The 23684-nt window shown below is 40.1% G+C and overlaps 1 protein-coding gene across 1 annotated transcript in view; it reads left to right on the top strand.

Annotated features, from left to right (window-relative positions):
• The window catches only part of PTPRN2 (protein tyrosine phosphatase receptor type N2), a 960120-nt gene that overhangs the window by 639983 nt on the left and 296453 nt on the right, over positions 1-23684 (top strand). The window contains exon 12 of the mRNA XM_034760012.1: positions 20440-20504. Within this exon, the coding sequence (XP_034615903.1) occupies positions 20440-20504 (65 nt within the window). The remainder of the gene's footprint in view (positions 1-20439; positions 20505-23684) is intronic.

The following is a 23684-nucleotide window of genomic DNA, read 5'->3' as shown; positions in this document are numbered from 1 at the left end:
CCTCCCATTCTGGCTGAAATCTTCAGTTTTTGTCTAAGATGAGCATGTCCCATTTCCACAAGCGAACAAAAGGCCAGATTTTAGCAAGAATATGCACAAGTGGCCCCATGGGTGTGGCAGTTGAGATTGCAAGGAGCTTCCCTACCCACTTTTGCACAGGACTGGCCTGTATCCTACTGGGGAACATAGTTCCTACTCCCTCCTAACACCCTTTGTAGCATCCAGCAGAGCTCACCAGAAGGAGCGGGGAGTATGCTGCCATCTCTTTGAGAGTGGGGGAGCTGGTAAGCACTGGAAGGAAGAATTCCTCCTAAGTCTGAAAATTACCTAAAGGTAACTCTGAATCAACCAGAATTCTTCCTGGAGATCCTGTCTGCTGTATGGTCCCGCCTTACCTTCTAACATACACCTAGTACACAATATATCCCCTTGGTTATTTGGATTTATTTTGCAATGGAATTTGGCAAAATTCCACCCTGGAACAAGGTGCAAATTGTTCACAAATGACAATTTTGAGTGATTCACAAAAGCAGAACCAGCCTTGTTATCTGCTGACATCAGAATATCTTTATCTTTTTATTCAGAATCCAGTTTACTGATTACCACCATATTAAACCAACTTCATGCAGTATGTACTCTGCAACGAGGATAGGCCAAAGTATTGGGTTTTGCACAGCTGTACTCAGTAAATGGGCTTAGCAAAACAACAATTAAACTTTTTCTGTCAGTGCTCCTTAAATAATAGTCATACACTTTTGTGGCGTCATCACATTCTTCCCAGCAACCCATGAGTAGCTGTACATGAAGATGGGATTTGCACAGTGAAGGGAGTGAGAGCTGGGGGCTCTTCTGAAATAAAAAATTGAAAAGGAATTTGTTTTGTTTTTCTGAATTACCGTAATTGTCTCACCACTTCGTTGGAAACTGCACCCTTTTATACTAAAAGAGACATTGGAAACAAATGAGCTAGTACTTCTGTGATATAATTTTCTACTCATACAGAATATAACCATTTATAAAATGAATTTGTGCCATTTCAGTGAAAACTGTTGTTTTCAGAGTTTAGGCACATTGCTTATTGTTTCTAGTTTTTGTTTTAATTTTATCTGTTTTGTGTGTATTTGACAACAGATGTCTTTATTTGTTCACACTCTACTTAAGGATCACCATTTTTATGTCACTCCTAGAAATATCTACCAGTTGTATTTCCTGTTGTGTGACATCATAGTCTTGGCCATCACCGCTATTCCCAAAAGTGCTGCATGACTGGAGAAAGGCCAGAAAAACAAATTTCAGACCCTGATTTGAATTTGTCCAAGTTCCAGTGTTCTGTTTCAGATTCAGCTCTGCTTTACTCCACAGTCCTTTGGGGCCTGGTTCACCAGTCCAACAAAACACTTCTGTGTGAAGTGGGAATGTAATATTTTTTATAAATCCTATGTTTTCCTGTTTCCCCTATACTTTGCATGGCTACCCAGTGGGGAAACAGGGACTAAGCGTGGTCTACACTGTGGGGGGGATCGATCTAAGTTACACAACTTCAGCTATGTGAATAACATAGCTGAAGTCGACGTACTTAGATCTACTTACAGCGGTGTCTTCATTACAGTGAGTCAACTGCTGCCGCTCCCCTGTCGACTCTGCCTGTGCCTCTTGCCGAGCTGAAGTACAGGAGTCGACGGGAGAGCACTCGGGGATTGATTTATTGCGTCTAGACTAGATGCAATAAATCGATCCCCGCTGGATCGATTGCTGCCCATCGATCCAGCCGGTAGTGAAGACATACCCTAAGTTTGCTTTTAGGAAGAGCTAAGAGTCATGGGTGTGTGTCTCACCGAGGTGTCTCAGCAGACTGAATGGGTCATTAAAAAGTAATGACTGAGGATGACCCATAACAATGGAAAATCTGAGAAGACAGTGGAAAGCCCACTCACCAGGACATTAACACCTAGCAACCAATGACCCAGAGGGAGGAGGATTTCACTGCTCTCTGCAGGGAAGTGAGCAGAGACCCCAGCTCAAGAACAAAGGACTGGGATGTGTGAGGTCAGGGGGATGGGGGGGTTAAGAATTGATTTTTGGAAGAAGCTTATTGCTTTCTCACCTGGCAACTGACTAAAGCCGTGTTTACGCTAGCAAGCTTACAGCGGCACACCTGTACCGATGCCACTCTATGCCGACAGGAGAAAGCTCTCCTTTCGACATAATAAAAGTGCCTTCACGAGCGGTAGCAGCTATGTTGGTGGGAGAAGCTCTCCCGCCGACATAGCGCTGTTCACACTACTGCTTATGTATGTTGCTCTGAGGGGTGTTTTTTCATACCCTTGAGCAACATAGGTTTTGCTGACAAAGGTGATAGTGGAGACATGGCCTAAGGAGGGAAGTCAGAGAGAGCAACAGAGAACCTGAAAATAGAGTTAACCACAGCTTGGCTGGTGCGCTGAACTGACCAGAGAGGACAATGCTTTACCCTGCATTTTTCTGTTCTAACCTAAGGACTTACTATGTTGTGCTCCAGTTGACTAATAAACCCTACTGTTTTGAAAATGGCGCTCATAGTGTGAAGCAGGTGTGATGAAGTCCGAGAGGTTCAGTCTCCGGAGGTGATTAGGCCATGTGGAAGAGTTGACCACTTGGGGTCTGGCACATCAAAGGGGTTCTTCCAAGAGACTTTTGCAAAGATGGGGGTTTAGCACTGATCCTGTGTATGCATGACAACATCATCTGACAAAGTATTTTGCTGAATTAGAATGGACTTTAGTACATGCTTAAGTGCTTTGCTAACTGGAGTCTTGAAGATGTTATTCCTGGGGACAGCAGTCCTTCACCTGTGGGTAGTTAAGATACCCAGTCTGTTAGCATTACTGTGAGCTGGGGGTCAGTGGTAAGGGTGAACCACCATTTCAGAAATGCCACTATACAGTTACACAACCCATGCATGTAAAGGATTTACATATATATTTCATCTGTTCTGCTGCTTAGTTACCCTCAACAACAAAAAATACATAAGGAATCGAAGAATATTTTACATGAATCAGCTGCTAAATCAAAATTCAATCATTGAAAAAAAATGTAGCCTACAAAAGACAACAAGGTGTTCTGCTAAGACTCAGAGAAACAAAATGGAAAACTACTAAAAATGTCCTCCATCCCCACAGTGTACAACCAAGCAACAGAATGACACCAGGGAAATTCAAATGATAAAAGATTTGTGATGAAATATTAATGAAACCATACTATGGTCTTAACTGCTATAATTTAACACAGTGTATGGTATAAATATTTTAGAAATGTGGTAAAATGAAATATTAAGAAGGGGTCAAGGGATAATAATATACATCCTAATTGGCAGAGATGTATACCTCATACTTAATTTATGTTTATACTTCTGCTCCGCAGCCATCTTACAAGATTTCTGTGTGCAAGTATGCTTTGTGTGTGTTTATAAAATATAGACACTGATCTATGTATAGATTGATGTAGGGATGTGTGTGTGTCAGTAAAATATGGGGATCCTAGCACACATGGATCTCCCTTCTCCTGGATAATGGAAAGGGGTCCCCAATGCCTGTGTAGCAGCATCCCCTTTCCCTCTCAAGGGCACATAATGAGATTCACAAACCATTCCCCCACAGATTCCCTGCAGCAAAAACATTCAGCTGTATTATTTTTCTGTGCCCTCTATCCACAGTTGGGGGGGTACCCCTTAAAGTCTGGTCCCACACATGCCTACCTGCTATGGAAGCTCTGGCAATACAGTTGCTTTGGAGCCATGCTGGCAGGAAGTGATGGCAGGCTGCCGGGGTACAGCTTCTCCACATGGAGGGCGTTGGTCTCAATAGGTACATCTACACTTCACACTTCTTATGGTGGTGGGTAGAGTAGAAGTACATGGCTAGTCATCCCTAACATGGGTATAAATAGCCGTGTAGGTGGTGAGGCACTGCTTAGGCGAGTAGAATAAAGATGCGCCTGAACCCTGTGGGTGTGTCCACAGGTATATACTCCATATGGCTTTCTACAGCCCAAGCAATGCCTCCCTATCTGCTCTGCTATTTTTAGCAGCATATCGTCCAGCTGCTGGAGCCTTTCCCCACAGCAGGGAAAGGCTCTGATAGCAGGGGAGGCAGTGGGGAAAGGCTCCAACAGTGGGCATCTGCTGAAGCCTTTCTGCATTGCCTTCACCCCCACCAAAGTTTTCATTAATACCTCTGGCTACACACCACAGTGCAGATGCAGCTTGCTTTTCACTGTGGCATGTAGCTACACAGACCCTACATGCTGCCAATACCGATGTGCAGTGTAGACATAGCCTTACTGATCCCCAAGGTATCACATGATTTTTGGGCATACTCTGCAGCCTCCTACACAAGCGAGAGGGCAAGCTGTGCCTCCCCAGATGGAACTGCTGGAGACAAATCAAGGAAAACGTATTGATCTTTCTTCCCCTTTCAACCTCTCCTATGAGCTTTCCCACATGGGGAGGCAATTGGCCCCTCTGTTTTTGCAGATACTAATCTGTGGTAACTATTAACACTTTAACAGTGCATGTGTGTGTGGAGGATTGATGTGTCAATCTCATCTATCATATACTATATGTGGGGGTTATTTCTGTGTGCTAAATAGCATAAACCACACACTTTTGACTACCTCATTTGCTCTCTGCCCATTGATCCCTATTTCCCAGGACGCATTGTAATAGTATGAACCTCTTTGCAATTTCTGACACTTTATAAAAAGCAGCCTTCCAGAGACTTCCAGAGAAATATTTCCTCCTTCTCCTCTCTAATGTGGAATTTCCCCACAAACATAGAGATCTGAAATGCAGAACAAAGGTTTTCACCTCTGGACCAGTGATAGGTTAAGGTCTGATATCTTGGGTAGACCTGGCCATTTCCTGTGGGGAAAAAAAAAAGACAAATAGCCAAAATTTTGAACATTTTTGTGGAAAAAAATAATCCCTTCCTCCCCCCTAAAATTATTTTGGATCAATTGAAACATGTTATTTCAATAAACGTTTCATTTTGATTTTGGCCCTTTTTAAAATGTTTTTAATATAAAAGTAAATTTTGAAATAAAAAGTCACTTCAAAATAGAAAGTCAAAACTTTTCATTCTGAAAATGATGAAACAGGACATTTCAGCATTTATGATTTTTTTCCCCAATTTTTGTAAATAAAATTTCTTCAAAATATACATGATTTCATGAAAAAAATGGTTTTGTGGCATTTTTCTGACAGAAAACTGTTTTGACAAACATTTTCCAACCAATTCTAATCTTGTGACCCGTGAAGGCTTGAAGTGAAAGATTTCTACTAGAAAGGGGAGACTCCAAGCATCCCTTTGTGATATGCAGGCTTGCTTCTAGCCCTGAGATAGCCCCCTTTAAAATACAACAATCATTTGTGTGATAAAATCTACATTGGGTACTTTTAAAAGAAATAGTTATACTCTTCTTTCTTCCTCTAAGATCAGTATAGTTAGACACAGGGGCAGCTCTATGTTTTCTGCCGCCCCAAGCATGGCAGTCAGGCAGCCTTTGGGTCTGCTGGTCATGCGGATTCAGCGGCGTTTCTGCGGGTGATCTGCCGGTCCTGCACCTTCGGTGTACGCGCCGCCGAATTGCCACCGAAGCCACGGGACCCGCAGACCTCCGGCAGGCATGCCGCCGAAGGCTGCCTGACTGCCGCCCTCACAGCGACCAGCCCGCCGCCCCCCACGGCTTGCTGCCCCAGGCACGCGCTTGCTGCGCTGGTGCCTGGAGCCGCACCTCGTTAGACAGCTTAGATTTGCAGCTGAAGGAACAGAAAATAACAGTCCTAATACATTATCATAAAAAATGTTTCTCAAATATGTGGCATAAATTCTTATTATTGTGGTGCCAAGTTTTTGGAGATTTTTTTGCTCATTTGGGATGTCCTACAGAATGCACTCGGCTTAGCTACTAGGAGGAATGATGCCAGCCAAAATTCATGCCAATAAATGAGCTAAAATTGATTGAAACCAAAAGGAGAGCTTTCACTACACCAGCCAGGCAAGAGGGAGAGTTTTTCCTTTGCTTCTAGCAGAGCTAGGGAAGCTGCATCCACTCCCCTCCCCGCCACCCACCTGATTTTACCTCCTGCCAAGATGAAGTACTGCAGCTTGTAAAGGGTTAACAGGTCCCAGCTTGTCACATGGCTGGTTGGGGTAGACTAGAAAAGGCAGGGAAAGCTGGGTCAAAGGCGAGGAGGGATATGGCTGGGGGGACAGAAGACTATGCCTTCAACTTCTCTCTGGCTAAAGTTGGGGAAAACCTCTGGAGGTTTGATTGTTGTTTTTGCATAGTGTTTTTGTGACTCTTTGGCAGATAGTAAATGAGTCCTAAGGAACGGGCTTTAAAAGGACTGAGGCTTGGGGCTTTATGTCCATTTCCTGGCTGGTGAAACTGCCCACTGGTTTCACACACATAATATGTATAATACACTCAGTCTACACATATGTAGAGTTTTAACCCCCCCCCCCCCCACACACACACACACACCTTCCAAATGCCCTCACCCCATATTCACGCACACCATTCCGTTTCCCAGCCTTACATTGCTTTGGCTGCTAGGGCCAAACACACACTTGCCCTTCCACTTTTTATATTACCCCAAAAGCAGGACAAACATAGTGTTATATACAATGTGATAACGAATGTAATAGCGAAGAACAGCATCTTGCAGATCTTTTTTTGAAACATATTTTCCATTCAATGCTGATTTGAAATAAATCCTTTTTTACTTTAGCAAAATAGCCTCTCAAGTCTTCATTAAGGGGAGATTATGAAAAATATTCAGTTGCTATGGGAAACAATGGGCAGGCTAGCCTAACTCATGTTCACTTTCACCAGAAGGCTTTATTGCAAGTCTTGTTACTAGTGTCATTGTCAGTAATAAATATTTTCATTTTCTTCTGCGGGCATGGCAAATAGATTTTGTTAGTGAGTGACCCTTGTGCATTAACTGTATTGTTCATGATTTAGTGAACCAGTCAGCTGAAATATTACTAATGTTTTCACAACTCAGTCTGATTCCAGTTGTGCCATGAGGATGACATTAAGTGTATTTGCAGATGAATAACAAATAAGATGGCTTATACATGTGTTTTGAATCGATACAGAAATGAACCTAGAGGTCACGGTTTTATTGGCAGTCGGGATCAGATGTTGAAGAAATGACTGAAACAAAATGACAACTTGTTGATTTTTATTTACTATAAATAACAATGGTTGGTCTTGTAGAGAATTAGTGCACCCTGAATTCACACTTCTGCCAGTTCAGATGTCCAAAGATTTCAAGTCAGCACTTAGAAAACAATAAGAATAATTCATACCCTTTAAGCTTCTTACATGCTAAGTCTCAGAGCAGTGCAAACAAACAAGTACTAAAAATCAGAGCAGAATAAACACTAAGATTAAGTGATTAGGAGAAGACCAGCATATATATTAGTACTATCACCATCCAAGGGTCTCAAAGCACTTCACAATTTTAGGGCCAGGTTCTGTCACAATTTACCTGAAGTAGCACACTCCCCAAGTTGAGAATCCTTGAGAGGAGGAAGGTACCTCTTCCTGTGAGTAAGGATTGGAAGAACCTGGGTGGTAGCTTTACAACACCCCAGAGAGATGTATTGTGTCTTTAGCTTTCTGCAATACAAAAACAATATGAAGAAACCACACTGGTACCAATGGATTCCAAAAAAACGGTTTGCTGAATGAACACAAACATGCAAGCTACATGCTTACTCCCCTCCCCTACAGAAAGGATATGGACAAATTGGAGAGAGTCCATTGGAGGGTAACGAAAATGATCAGGAGGCTGGGGCACATGACTTATGAGGAGAGGCTGAGGGAACTGGGCTTGTTTAGTCTGCAGAAGAGTAAGGGAGAATTTGATAGCAGCCTTCAACTACATGAATGAGGGTTCCAAAGAGGATGGAGTTAGGCTGTTCTCAGTGGTGGCAGATGACAGAACAAGGAGCAGTGGTCTCAAGTTGCAGTGGGGGAGGTCTAGGCTGGATATTAGGAAATACTATTTCACTAGGAAGGTGGTGAAGCACTGGAATGGGTTACCTAGGGAGGTGGTGGACTCTCCACCCTTACATGGTGTCAAGTATCAGAGGGGTAGCCATGTTAGTCTGAATCTGTAAAAAGCAACAGAGGGTCCCAATACTTCTGTTAGTCTTAAAGGTGCCACAGGACCCTCTGTTGCTCTCCACCCTTAGAGGTTTTTAAGGCCCGGCTTGACAAAGCCCTGGCTGGGATGATTTAGTTGGTGTTGGTCCTGCTTTGAGCATGGGGTTGGACTAGATGACCTCCTGGGGTCTCTTCCAACCCTAATCTTCTATGATTCTATTCTATGATTCCTCTGGCTGGTTTCTGGAAGTTTCTAAAACTGAACACAGGAATAAACATTACACAGGTAAATATTATTGTTCCCATTTGCAAGATGAGGCAATAAGTGATTGTGATTTATCCAAGGTCATACACAAAGTCTTTGAAAGATCCAGGAATAGAACACAGGCCTTCTGATTTACAAGCTTGTGTCTTAATCAGAAGACCATTCTTTATCCCCTGAATGAGACCACCAAAGCACAAAAAAGGTGATTCAGCACAGATAATGAGGAATTGAAATGAAATATATATGAACAGAGAACATTCAGCTGGAAACAAAAAACAGATAAGCTGCTCTAGAACATATGATAAACTCTGCAAGGCTGATTAGCTGCTATTACTGCTAAGTGCCTAGTCACTGTAGCATTTTAATCACTAGAAATACAAAGTTAAAGCAATCAGTTTAAATCTTAACTATAGATAAAATAAACAAATGGAAAACAGTTAAAGCATATTATAATGGTATGCCAAAACTTTAAAAACAGACAAACCCTGTGACCTTATGCTCATTTTATGGAATGTCAGTTTTCCTGGTACATTTTAGGTCAGGGGATGGAGTATTCCAACACTCAGAATAGCTGGAAATGGCAGAGATGGTACCATCTTTTACCTTTCGGTCTCTTGGGACAAGTCATATCTCCTAATCAAAAAGGTTAATATGGAATGCAAGATGTTTAATGCTAAGCTACCTAGGATTCAGTATATGTAGGTCATCAGATATTACAATTAAAATCTTAACATTGATCTGTGATCCAAGAAGCAACCCATGAAACAACTGGAAGACTGTCTGCTAGCCCCAACACTCATGCTGCTGTATTCTTTTCCAGTTTCAGGCTCAAAATAATTATTAAAATTTGGATGCTGCATTGAAAATGGTTAATTTTTTTTCATTAAAGTGAAATTTGATGAGAACTGGAGGTGAGGCGGACATTTCTTCAACTTTTTTTCCATTTTCTGCTAATACAGAATCAATTGGGTATAGCTTTGTCTATGGCATTTTCCTGACTTTCTGAGCTCTTAACAGTGCAACTTTAAAGTTTCCTTAAAATTTTTCAATTACATTTCTCGTAGGTTTTTTTCAAAGATAAAATATAGGAAAAGAGATACATATTTTGGTACATAATCCACTATTCCATGCAATGACCTCCACACAAAGAGGCAAGAATTTCTACACAGATCTGCATTATTCTCTAAATGCTGTAAGACATTCTCATTGACTTCAAATAGTCAATATATATTCGATTAAGCAGTTAAGTAGCAAAACATGCATGCACATTGCTCTCTACCTTTGCTCAGAACATGCATGACAGATATTAAACATATAATTACGATTGTTAAAAATCTTCTATACACTCTTTAAGTGTATTTTTCAAATTCTCATAACTCAGCCAAATCAAAACCAGTTTTCACAGGAACACTTAACTGGTTTTCCAAGAGAAGGATATTTACCAGTTTTTAGCTTTGTACTCCCAGTCTTTTGCTGCTGGGGTGTTCAAAAGATATTGGAAGAAAATGTTTGTAATGGGGAAAATTGGTTGGTTGGTTGACTCTCCTTTTTTTTTTTTCCCCAAAACAAATTACCTAGTTTTTGCTCCCACTTTAAAAAATAAAACCCTGCTCAGACAGAGACAATGCCTGGAAAATTTACCCCTAATTAGTGACATTATCTGCAAGTTATTAGTAACTGAAAACTGAAAGTTAGAATGTAAACACTCATGTAACCTGAACTACAGAAGCTTTTTATATAGTTCTGTGTGTAATGTAGAGAATACATGATATTTTGGTGTCAGAGAGGTTAGACAGAATGAACTTGGCATTATACATGAGTGGTAAAATCAATTAGTCAATTAATCAACAGCGTGCCATCGCTGGTAAATAGTATCAATGGTCAATGAGGGTCTGGCTGGAGAATCTTGCCTGCATGCTCGGGGTTCTACTGATCGCCATATTTGGGGTTGGGAAGGAATTTTCATCCAGGGTAGATTGGCAGAGGCCCTGGGGGTTTTTCACCTTCCTCCACAGCATGGGGCGGAGGTCGCTAGCTGGAGGATTCTCTGCGACTTGAAGTCTTTAAATCACAGGATTTGGGGACTTCAACAGCTGAGTCAAAGGAAAGGGGGTGGGTCAGCTTTTGTGGCCTGCATCATGCAGGAGGTCAGACTAAATAATCATAATGGTCCCTTCTGACCTTAAAGTCTATGAGTCTATGGTGACTTATTCAGGTCATCCCAAACAAGTGCCTATAAAATCTTCACATAAAACCATCCTATATGCTATATGTGCCGTATATATTACATAAAGTCTATTTTAGCAATGTTTAGAGGGATTTTTTTAAGAGGACTGGACCATTTTTTGTGTCCATCTACCTGTAAAGCCAGCTGTATTCATCACCATGGAATCCAACTGAGCAGGATCCAGTGGGAGATGAAAATTATAGTTAATACATTTAAAACTCCTCTAATCTAAAATAACTTTTTAAAAACAACAATGTATTTGTATTTCAAAGGGCTAGTTAAAGCAATTATTTTTAAATGAATAGAAATAAATAAATACATGCAGTTACGTACCTAAGATTATAGTTGTTAACAATGTAAAGAGAGAACTCCGTAGGTTCCTGAGATATCAGAATTTTACTGGTCCAAAACTAAATAGTATCTGTCCTGCATGTTAGATCAGGGGAATTTTTTTGGGGGGGAATTCCATATTTAGGGTGGGGAGAAGACATTTTTTCTTTAGACAGTTGATTTAAAATATATATCTGGGAGCTGTTTCCAGCTACTCAGCCACAGCCAATTTCTGCTTTTATAGATACCTGTGCACTAGTACCGACCTTACAGGGGGTTGTGTTCATGTAACTAAACTTAATTAGATGCTTAGTGAAACTAGTGGAAAGTTCCTTTATTGTAGACTTATGGCCTTGGCTGTAGTATGTCTTGTACTGAGGACTATGAGAAGCCAAGGTATCAGTTGTATTAAGAGCAGCAACAGTGCCTAAACTTCACCTTTCTCCTGTCAGTTTGATTGGCTATAGTAGGTTTTACAGCATGTGTATACTGAAAATTGAAGATGCAAGCTATATTTTAAATTTCTCAAGGCAACAAGGAGTAGTGGGAAAAAATCACCCGAACATATTGGATGCACGAAACATTGATATGCAAGTCAGATTGAAATAACATCTAATTAAAATCATATGAAAAATGACTTGAAAAGTGGATTTGGCATAACATTTACCAGGCTATCACTAGTATTATCACGTGGCTTAACTTCCATGTAACCATTTCCATTTCAGATCTGCCTGCCAGTTAGCCAAACATTACCAAAGAGATAACAGAATAGAAAGATCTCACTTATTCACCCAGTTATGATGGAAAACAAAGAGTTAAAACAGCTTTTGCTTGTAACCTGTAAATCAACATTTAGGTTTTGGGATGAGGAAGCATTTCAGCTTTGTGCCTGACCGTTTGAGTCAGTTGTTTTTCATTTGAAGCTGGAACACAGAGGATGTTCATGTTGTGACTTTTACTTATTTATTTATTTATTTGCATCCTGGAGTTTGGAGATTGGAACAGCAGTAAAGCAAAGAGCCTGAGATTACCCTGGCAGTGACCAGGTACAACTCACAAAGCTGCTACTTAGAATTTAAGCCTTAATTCAAACAGGTTTGTGGCAAGGAAGAGGGATAAAATATGCAGTATCGTTAAAAATAGGTTTATGAATATGGACTAGGACTCCTGTGTTTGTAAGAGATGGTAAACTCAGAAGTACATGTATCTCTATGCAGAATTCCTCTGGGTCACCCTGATGACTGGTACTTGAACCCTGCATGAAGATGCAAGGTAATTACTACTGAGTAACAGTGGCAGGTGCATCTTATTAGCTCCAGAGATGACATAAGAGAAGCCTCTCTCTCATTCTCTGAGGCAAAGAGAAATAGAGGCTGGGACAGAAGAGGAACAGCTACACTTGAAAAGAAAGCTTTGCCTGTGTTTGTTTCATTACTGTTATATCTAAATTACCGATGAAACCAAACCCCAGCGGTGGTGTACGTTTGGACTTTATCTTAAATGTATCTATTTTGTATGGTCCTTGCTGGAAATGCCACTTGCTTGTAGTATTTTTTGAATAAGAATTAGAGTAAGGGATTAAGGGTACAAGGCTTCACCCCAAGAGCCCTTAATAGAATGATGTCATATTTTCACTTTCTGTGCTCTAAGGATTTGTTTCCCAGATTGATTCCCTTATTATTTGAAGTTGGTGGTAGTACTGCATAAACCCATTGGGCTATATGTAGTATTGTGCCAGTTTATATTATACTAGACGTGCTCTGTGCATGTGCTCATGCACACATGCATGCCTTTGTGCATTTATATCTGCGTGTTATATATCATGTGTGAAATATGTGGTGCTGTGATGTGGAATAAAGATTTTGTGAGCATGCATTTGGGTTTGGCACTTACTGATGAGTGATGAAATCCACAATAAGTCTCAGTAAAACCTGTAGGCTAAATCACACTCCTGTATTATGTATCTACTGCATATGTCAGAAAGAAATGTTATAGAGATTTAGAATAATTTACTAAAAATATTTTTCATATGCTTTTGCATGTAAAGCCAGATGCTTTAGATAACATTAGGCTAAGTGTACAGGATTCAAAGAAAACCTTAAACCCCTATAAAATAGCTTTTTTTGGTATCTAAAAATGACAGTTTCAGAGCTGGAAACTCCTAGAGTCTCACAATATTTGGTGTTTTTAAGCCCCAACTCCAGGAAGCCCAACTTTCTCGAAGATATGCGTTAGCCAAAAACAGGCTATGATTTAGTCAAACACAAGCTCACCACAGGAGTGACCAGGTGAATTTGAATAGCCCGTAATTTACAGGAGGTATATTAGATGACATAATGGACCTTTCTGGCCTTAAACTGTATGAATCTATGAATCACATGAAAATCAGCTTTTGTTTTTATTAAAAGTATTTCTCTAGCCCTCATGCTGTAGAGAAAAACTTCAACATGTGGACCCTAAAGGCTCTAACTCTGTAAGTGAGTAGATACCCCAGTGAGATATTTTTCCTCTCATTGGGCTAAATCTGTTCCTTAACTGTAAGTTGACTTTTTTTTTTTAAGAAAAAGTCATCAAAATATTTCAGTCCTTCCTGTGACAGCTGATTTCTCAAAGCTCTACCTCATTCACAAGTTATGGGCTTGATGCAGGAACCACTCAAGGAAATTCTATGGCCTGCCAGGCAGCCATCCCCTTCCCCCCCGTGTTATTTAGGAAGTCAGACTGGATGATTATAATTGTCCCTTCTGTCCTTAAAATCTATTCATCACGCTTTATGCATAACTTGAGTTCTGTTTTAAGGAAGATGTGGGGTTTGTTAATGGTCTCACAAAATCAGAGACTATATTGAAAATAAAAAAAGAAATGAAAAATTCCCTAGCCCATCAAAAAAGTGAAACACAGCTCCACCATGGTCACCCGCCCAGGCAAAAGCCAGAGGAAATAGCACCTTGTGCTGTACGACAACAAATTTCGGCTCTGTCAAATCGCAACAGGGAATGAATTCCTGAGAATACCCTCATTTAGGGTCCAGGGAAATGTTCAGATTTAGGGGGAAAGGCCTCAGTACATAGAAGGTATTGGAATAGTGGGTTGGCAGAAGGTGCTCTGGTAGGTACCATTTATAGATCTTAAACAAAGCAGAGTGAATCCAACCTTGAATTTCATGCACAAGCAAATTATCAATCTGTAGACACTTGTGAGAACACCTATCTCTAACTGTGTATATATCATTCTATGTATCAATTGCTATTGTGCTGTCTAAGGACCTGATCCAAAATTCACTGAAGTCAAAAGGAGTCTGTTTACTTAATGGGATTTGGATGAGACCCTGAAACCTCTGTGTGCCTCAGTTTACCCATATGTACATTCAGAATAATGAACTGAATTCTGCTGTTTTACTCACTTGAATAGTCCCATTGATTTCAGTCACAGGATTACTGGCTTTTACAATGCAAACAAGGTTTAGTCAGACAACATGTACCACAGGGATGTTGTGAGGATTGCTTAATATTTGTAAAGCACTTTCAGATCCTCAGATGAAAGGAACGGAACCATATAAATGCCAAGTATTATTTAGTCCAGCGGAGGAAAGAGAGAGAGAAATAAACCCCCTAACATTTCAGCTTCTTCTGGGAAGTAAAGGCCCAGAGGGTGCTGAAATGTCAAGGATTTTTTTCCTCTGTCCCTTTTTTCTTCTAGACTAAATGGTGTGAATGCCACTGCAGTCTTAGTAAATACATCTCCTGTGCTAAAGCAGGCTACCTCTGGAATCTTTTAATTCTTTTTGACAGGTGGGGAGGTGCCCAAATATTATAATAGGATTTCCCTTGAAACACTGTTTATATTGAAACACTGTTGGGGGCAAGGGGGTGGCTAAGCAGCACTACAGCCAGCTGCTTGGACTTGTCTGGCAAAATGAAAATAAATACATTCTCAGGCTATTATTTCATGGGGCCAGGTTGTGATACGTGGACGGAGGGGTTCTCCACACATGCTTGGAAAGGAGGCTTGTGTGCTCCAACAACATTGTCCTCCCCAGTCCCAGGCCCTGTGAAGAGCTTTCTACACAGCCTGGGTCCATGCTGGGCATACAGGGAAGGGAGTGGAGATGGGGCAGGAGGTGATGGGGCTGGCTCAGATGGGAACATGTGTTCTTCCCTTGCACCCAGTGAACATCTCCCAAAAAGAGAAAGTAGTCCTAGACTGTATCCCTTCGTGTGGACCCTCCTTCCTTCCTTTCCTTTCTCCTTCCCAAGGAGACACTGCAGTTTGGGGGGGGGTTCCTACAGTGTGGTGCCACTGAAACTGTGTTGCCAAGGTGCTGCTGGGGACGATGTGCTGGATGCCAAAGTCACAGGATCTCTGTATGGGTGGCCCTCGCCTCCCACAGATCCCCTCTCAGATTTAGCAATGTTGTTTTCCTTGGACAGGGACAAATGGTGGCCCACTCAAAGGAAAGATGCAGGGGAATATCTGAGGAAATCCCTATGGATCTGCTTCCCTCGCAAAAATTCCCTTCCCAGGGGCACAGTGGGAGAACCAGGCAGTGCTTTGGCCATGTAGGTTACATGCTACTTGCTATATAGTAAGTATACCTGAACCATCTGCTCCCAACCCCTCCCCCTCACAAATTTGCTATGCAAATTACGGAGACCTACATAGCTTACATCTCATATAGCCCCGTAGAATCTAAGGCTGGCCCTGCCTATGATAAACTATAAAATATGTTTGCCTCTGAAGAATTCCTGACTATATCAGTGGGAGATGACCTGTGCTAAAAGAAATAAACGATGCTGTTCAAAGTGCATCAGACCTCCTTTCAGGTTACCATGGTCTAGAAACAGTGACAACTTCTACCTTTAAACACTCAGTAACACTCTCATCGTGCTCTCTAATAGAGCAAAGCCATTAAGTTGTCCCCATTGTAATTTAGATCACAGAAGAGACTTGCACAGATTTTTTCAGGTTAAAATAACCAGTATAAAGAAAGTAGGCAAAATTATTCCACTGTAGCTACGTACTTAATTATATGGAATACTGCATAAATTGTCAAGTGCAAAGAATTATTCTGATAAATTAAAATACTAATTAAATAGGCTATTGCAGAATTTTGAGAACATTATAGGGTTCCGCTTCTTCAGGTAATTTGCATATCCTTCATCTAGTGTATTTAATTTTAAAGGACTTCTTTTTTGTGTGTTTGGAAACCCTTTTTGTCTCAGTAGAAGATTAAAAAAGGGATTTATAGCTTGCTCACTGACTTTTTTTATAGCAGTTTCCACTAGTGCCTCTCTGTTGATGAGTGTGTCACACCTCGGTTACAATTTTAGGAGTTTAAAAATTGGCTATAAAAATAACTGTTAGAATGTGAAATATAGGGCGTTGTCTGCAGCTACTTCTTTCCTTTTTTTAAAAAAAAATTGCAAAATAAATATCTACCAATATGTAGATAACATGGAAATAAAAGAAAAGTGAGATGATGCTGATTTTAGATGTCATTTAGTGCTTCTAAAATGTCAAGTGTCAGATTTTCAGAGGATTCTCAATGTGCTTCTAAATATCTGGGCTCAGTTTTCCATCCCTGTTTTTGGATGCCCTGTCCTCTGTGTTTAAAAATTTTGGTTAACCATTTACACATCTAAGGTCCAACATTTTCAAACTTGGATAGCTAAAATTAGGTACCAAAATACATATTTTGGCATTTAAATAAGTGGTCAGATTTCTTCAGTGGGACGGCGAGCTCTGCAGCTGCCACTGACTTCAGTGGAATTTGTCAACAGCTCTGAAAATCAAGTCACTTTTATTTAGGTGCTTAAATATGGCCCCAAACTTTAGGTGTTTATATCTGAAAATTTTGGCCTGAATTTTTAAAAATATTATTGAGTATAAATAATAAAACAAGAACAATTTTGTAAACATTGTAATATGCTTAGAACCTATACAATAATTTTCACTTTCGAAATGTTTTAATAAACACCAAATATAATTGAACATTACCTTTTTACGTGTGTGTGTGTGTGTGTGTGTGTGTGTGTGTGTGTGTGTGTGTGTGTGTGTGTGTGTGTGAAAGGTAAATTCACTGTTTTCTTAGGTTAATTGTAGTGTGAATTTCTTAATTGTAGTGTGAATTCTCATAAACCTGAGGTTTTGGTCATTCAAAATCTCTTCTGAATTCAGAATGCTTTAAGGGCTTGATTCTGAATTCTTTTTGTACCTAAAATTTTGATGAACTTTCATGGGTGCACAAGGGCTGCAGGATGAGGATTTAGGTGTCTTTCTACCTGATAGCATGGACAAATGCAGTTTACATTCACAACTCCAAGGGATTTGGGGGGTGGGGGAGGGACAGGGGACGGGACATTTGGTTGCTGAACTCCTAAGAAATAGAAAATTGTGTGTCTAAAAATTTAGGCACGGGAAAATTAAACTTAAAGAGCACCTTGATTTTTAGCTATTGGAAAACCCACTGTTGAGGTGGGTTCATGCATACTGAGCATATAATACCTAGTTTCCAATCTTTGCACTAGCTTCCTGTTCACTTCCGGGTTCAAATCAAGATGTTATAGATAATCTATAACACACTAGATAGCCTGGGGCCCCTCTGTTTCCAAGACTACCTCTCCTTTTGTGCCCCATTATAGGATTTAAAATCAGCCGGAAAACTCCTCCTATAAGTGTCGAGAACTGAACATCAGGAGGTTCTGCTGAGGGCCCTCTCCTGCATTCTGTCAAAGCCTGAGTTTGGCCACTTTCAAGATGGGATTTAATCAGGCCTTTCAAGGGTTGCCAGTTTTCTAACTAAACAAAACTGAACACCCTTGCCTCTCCCCCTCCCACTCACTCTCCCTCAACCTCACTCACTTGCTCATTTTCACCAGGCTGGGGAGTGTCCCTTTTTGACCAGGTGTTCCAGTTGAAAACCGAACACCTGGCAACCCTAGGAGGTTTCAATTTTGGCAGGGGTTTATTGAGTTGAATGGCGATAACATAAGAGCTGTTCTTTGTGTTTTGGCCTATATCAACTGGCAATTGTGCTGTAAAGGTGGTTTTTAAGTATGCTTTATTGAAAGTAAAATAACTTCAGTGATAGTGAGGCTGTGGAAGAAGACAAGAAAAATCAGTAAATTACCTCCTGGCCAAATACATTGTAAAATAAATACAACAGGCCCAACGTTTTCTTATTAAGTGTAGATGCCATACAGAACCATATGAGATTTTTTTGTTGTTTTTTTTTTCACATGTACTGCATTTATTTGATTTCTGCTATACTGTGTCATCTTATTTATCATGTACAAACAGTGAACTACAACGCATTCTGCTGGACGTTCTGTTGCTCTGACACAGCCTGTGGAGTTTTCTGTTTTTATAAAGCTTCTTCTCAATTATTGTATTTGGCATAAAAATGCTTTGAACGTGCATGCTATAAATGAATGTGTAGGTGGGAGGCAGCATGGTGCAGGAGAACGAGCACGAGGCTGAAAAATGGAGGTTGATTACAATGATTGATTAAGTGATTTATTTAGATTTATACAATACAATGTAGGCACCCTTGAAATAACTCAAGGATACAAGAAAATTAATACCCAAATGTAACTACTATGCAGCAGTTCAGTTCAATATAACTCACTACCCACAAACCCAGCAACTCAAAAGCTCAAATTACAGCCCCCCTCAAGCAGTTCCCCACCCTACATGTATATTTGCAAAACTGCATTGCTAATAGGCATGTTTCAAGTATGTGTGCAAACACATGCTAGGTGGCCACTTACCTGTCCATGTGCATATGGAAATACCGTAATGGCATGCATATCAATGTGCGCAGGTCTGCAGTTTGAAAATCAGGTTTAAGAAGTCTAAAATCCTAAACGTGGCTCAAGCACTGATCCTCTGCACAGGAGTGGGCAAGTCCCTGCCTGTCTCTGCCTCAAGTTTCCCTCTGGGGAAAGTGGAGATAACAATATTTACTTAACAAACTCCCTCTGGCATGGTGAGGGTAAACACATTAGTTAATGTGGCTAAAGCACTTTGAAGATGTAAAGCATTATATAAACAGTAAATAGCAATATTTAATCTAATGTATTTAATTTCTCTGCATTTTAGGTCCCAGTCCAGCAAATAGTGTGTTTAAGTGCTTTTCTAGATAGGGGTTTTAACTGGGACCATCACCTTGGGAGGTACCCTATATAAAAAATAAAGTTATGTACATCCAAAAGACGGACCTAGATCTCCTCTCTATTTTAATCCATGGATAAAGTCCTGACCCTGTTGAAGTCAATGGCAAAACTCCCACTGATTTCAGTAGGACCAGGATTTCACCACATGTTCTTAACTGGAATTAGCTGAAGACTTGATTCTTCATTCCTTGGACACAAACAACGGCTATTGGAATCAATAGAAATGATGCATACACAGGAAATGAAGATGAGCTCTAAAGGCCTGATTCAAGCCTGTTGAAATCAGTGGGAGTCTCATTTGACTTGCACTTTGGATCTGGCCCTGAACAAATAAAGTCACTAAACATTGCCCATGAAAATAGTCTGCTGTAATGCTGTAATTTGTAACTACAGCACTTAAAATGTTCTTTTCTGAAAGGGGTGACTGTTTACTATATTCAGACAGACTTATTTGATTTGCTTCAGTGACTTATTTGGTTTTGTGCTTGTTTTTTTTTTGTTGGTTTATTTTCAATGCCTGCTGTGTGGAAAGTGTTAAATGGAAAAATCTCAATTAAATACTGGCTTAGTTCATTTAAAGGGGGGCTTCATAGATTGTGGAACAATTTAGTTAGTTACCTTATCTGCAAAGCAGGGGTAATTTGTTATAAAGTTATTCACACCTGTGGGATATAAATATTGTAATAATAAAATATTGCTCACATTACAGGGGTGTGTTGGGACCAGGAAGGGGCTTAAAGAGGAGAAGACTAGGGCCTTCTGATGTGACAGGAAAAGGAAGTCAAGAGTTTATCACAAGGAGTGGGACTGAACTAGGGGGAAAAGTCTGTCTGGGGCAGAGGGCTAGAAGGAAGTGTGTTCAAAAAGAGGAGATTGAATCCGCCTCATGTGACATCCTTGAATGTCTTTTTTGGGGCGGGTGGATTCCAAAGATTTGATTGGTCCAGGCTCAATTTAATTTTATTCCATCCCCACTGTAGAGTTGGTATGATTGATTTATATTGTGCTATTCCATCACTCTGAAACTAAAGGAGGTGTAGTATATTGAAGTAAACACATCTGGTTTTGCTCTTTCTCTTTTAGATAATAATGAAAGATTAATGACACAAAGGCTCAATAATAGTGTTGCTATGAGTGAAACATATACCATAGATAAATAAGATAAACAGCAATTATATTGAATTTGTTGGGAAGGGGGAAAAAAAGCTTGATTATATAGTGAATGCTGCAGACTCATCAAAATCCCAGCTTTTCCTTAAGTCTCTGTATCTTAATTTTTCTAACAGATGTCAACAAATACAAGCTTGAAAAAGCTACTGGACTGAAGATTCTGCAGACTGGCGTAGGGGAGGTAAGTGACTTGGGGGCGTTTTTTACTCTCAAAAACATTTTAATTGTTCTTTTATGAAATCCTAGAGCTCATGGATATATATGAACTACCAGTGCTAATAATGCTAAGGGCCTTTTTATGATACAGCTGCATCTGTCAAAGTGCAATCTGCTGCACACATAGTGCCATACCCCATGGAGAATAAAGCACCAAACTTATGTATAAAGCTCAGCAGCCATTAAGAAATGCACTTCCTAGCTTTGTTGTATATGAGGTACAAAATCCCCAAAGATGATCAAGGCAATTGAAGTGTCTTATTATCCCCCCGGTTTCAATGGAGTACAATCTCATCTAGATCAATTAAAATCTAAATTTGGGTTAAAGTGTCTTTAGAGGTAAAGGATGAACCTATCTGTGAATCACTTGCTTATTTTCAGTGCATTTTTTTATTTAATTTGAAATATAAATAAAATATTTCTGTTCCATTATGGTGATCTGAAGCAAAAACTCTATTAAAGATTTTATCATTTATTAATTAAGATGATGCTCTCTGCTAAGAACCTCGTATGAACTGCAGGTGAATACTAATTTTGGTTCTAATTTTATGTACAAAAAGGGATTTTTTTTCTTTTATAATTCAGTAATTTTGCTAGTGGAAAATGCTCATAGGTCTGGACAGATGTTTGTTTCTTGTGTTTATATTACTCTTGGTATTAAGAATAATTAACCACAACTTGGTAACATTGAAGTAAATTAACTATTTGATTCATTCTCAATTTCTGGTGTTTCTTCTTCTTTGTCGGTTCATGACTAATAGCCCATTCTGCAAAGTTTAAGCACATGAGTAACTTTTTGCACATAAGTAAAGTCTTGGTCCCTAAAGCGCTGCCAATTCTGAGAATGACTGAGTACCCACAGCTTCAATTGGTTTATGGCTGTAAGGATCTGATCCTGCAAACAGGCCAGATCTTTGGCAAGTGTAAGTCAACATAGCTCCATTGGTGCTATGCTGAGGATTCTGATCCAGGTGTGCATAACTCTACTTATGTGACTAGACCCCTGACGTCAGTGGGACTACTCGTGTTAGTAAAGTTATACCTGTACTTCAAGGGTTGTAGTGTCTGTGTATGATCCAAAGACCATTGAAGTCAGTGGAAAGACTCCCATTGACTTCAGTGGGTTTGGGATCAGGCTGTCAGTGTGGAACTTTTTTGAGAGTCTGAATCTGATATTCACCTGCTATAATTTGGCAGTCAATTTAGTCAATTCCTATTTTCAGCATTATTTTCAGAATTTAGTACTTCACTTAAATAGTCAATATATGTTGTGCCAGAAAAGAGCTTTGTAGAAAGTGAGCAATGTGCCTAGAAGGTGTCTGATTTGGAGCTAAATGGACAGAATGTGAAGGATAAATTAAATGAATATCTGGTAGAAACTTTTCCCACAAAGAATAGGTTGGCATAACAGATATTATTGATTGATTGATTGATTGATTGATGGTTCCTCAGTGCCTTTTAAACTCTGATTTGGATTAATGAAACCTTTGAAAGTTAACAGCATTCTGCAACATAATGCATTTTTAGCAGGCAATAAGCAGAAAGAAATAAACCCAGGTGAAGCATGAATCCAAGGTTTAAATATATCCTAGGTTATTAGTAAGGTATAGTGACCAGCAGGAAAAATAACCAAGCTGTTTGGCACATTAAGATGACAGATGAAACTCTCGATTCTAGTGCCTATATATTTTGTTAGATGTGAACTCATAAAATGTCTCTCTCAGTTCTGTGCTTTCCCCCATCTACGTCTTATCAGTTATTATTATGTATATATCAAATACATTTCTGCACAGTCGCACCTACATGAAAAAGAATGGAGCTCTATGATTAAGCCATTTATTTGTTGACTCAGGATCATATTCAGTTTTAGCCAGGTTAAATCCAACTATACTAATCCAGTCTAATGGTTCATTTTCAGTTAATCGTTGTGCTTACTATATAATAAAAAGGACAGCTATAACCAAATTGAAAGATACTTTTGTTGGTTCAGGAGTTCTTCTGAAGCAAATTGTGGATCCAGTAGTTAGACGTTATGGTAACTGTAAATCACTTAGCCAAGATGTTCAAATCAGAAGGACTCAGAATAAACACCCTGATTTTTTAAATGAGAAATGACCTTTTTTGTCTTTCCATGAGTCAGAGTCATGACACATAAATGAGTAGATCATTTCATTTACATTTGCAGAATTTTAGAACAGGGTGGAATGTCTTTATGTAACATCTTTCCTATTTCCAGAGAAAAATGAGCCAGATACTCGCAAAAGGTGCTGAGGTTATATAAACAAATACAGCTACTGTTCTATGCTCAGCAATATCTCAAAAGTTGCATTTTACATTGGAACCTGTTTTAGGTTTTGATCCTGCTCCCATTGAGATCAATAGGAGTTTTGCCACAATAAGAAATGAGTAGACGCCAAGGACTAAATCAAGCCCTCAAGGCACAACCGTGCATTGAAAGCAGTGTGAAGGCACCTCACCCCATTGAGGGTGGGGAGGAAGCAGAATGCTTGCCAGAGCTCCTGACTGGTCTGGGGAAATGCAAACAGCCATACCTTTTTAAGGGATGCAGCATACTTTCCCCTCTTAAGCTATCTGTTCCAGTCATGTCTCTGCATATTCTCTACCTTCTTCTGGCAGCACCTTGGAAACAGACTTGAGCGCCGCTGAGTGCTGGGGCTGTAATTCTAGCATGTCCTTATGGGAAACCATACAAAGGTTAGGAGGCACCATTGTCACGGGTAAGACAGAAGGCATACTGGAATGTACTTCTTGGGATCTACACAGTCAACTGCACCTTCTCTAATGGGCAAAATCTAGTCCTTTTTCTTCCTTCCTGCCGTGACCAAGCCAGCAGGATCCAGCTAGAGTTTCAGACCAAATGTTACTTCAATTTGATTTCCTTGACCTCATAATAGTCTCATGAAAGGGTGAAACAGCCAGGAAACGAGTTAAGGGCTTTCTGCTTGTCACATGACTCAGCAGATGCTTACGGGGGGCGGCGGGGTGGGGGAGAGCAGTGTTCTATTTCTGGGACTGAAAGAAGGAAGGGGAAAGGCCTCTGGTGATTGTAGCTTGTTGGTCGGGGGAATAGCTTTGTTTTGTTTTCATGAGTTTTTGTCTTTGTGTAATAATATTGTGCTCTGAG

This window comes from Trachemys scripta, chromosome 2, assembly GCF_013100865.1.
Source record: "Trachemys scripta elegans isolate TJP31775 chromosome 2, CAS_Tse_1.0, whole genome shotgun sequence".
NCBI classification, from domain to species: Eukaryota; Metazoa; Chordata; order Testudines; family Emydidae; genus Trachemys; species Trachemys scripta.
This window is presented reverse-complemented; position numbering and strand designations above follow the sequence as displayed.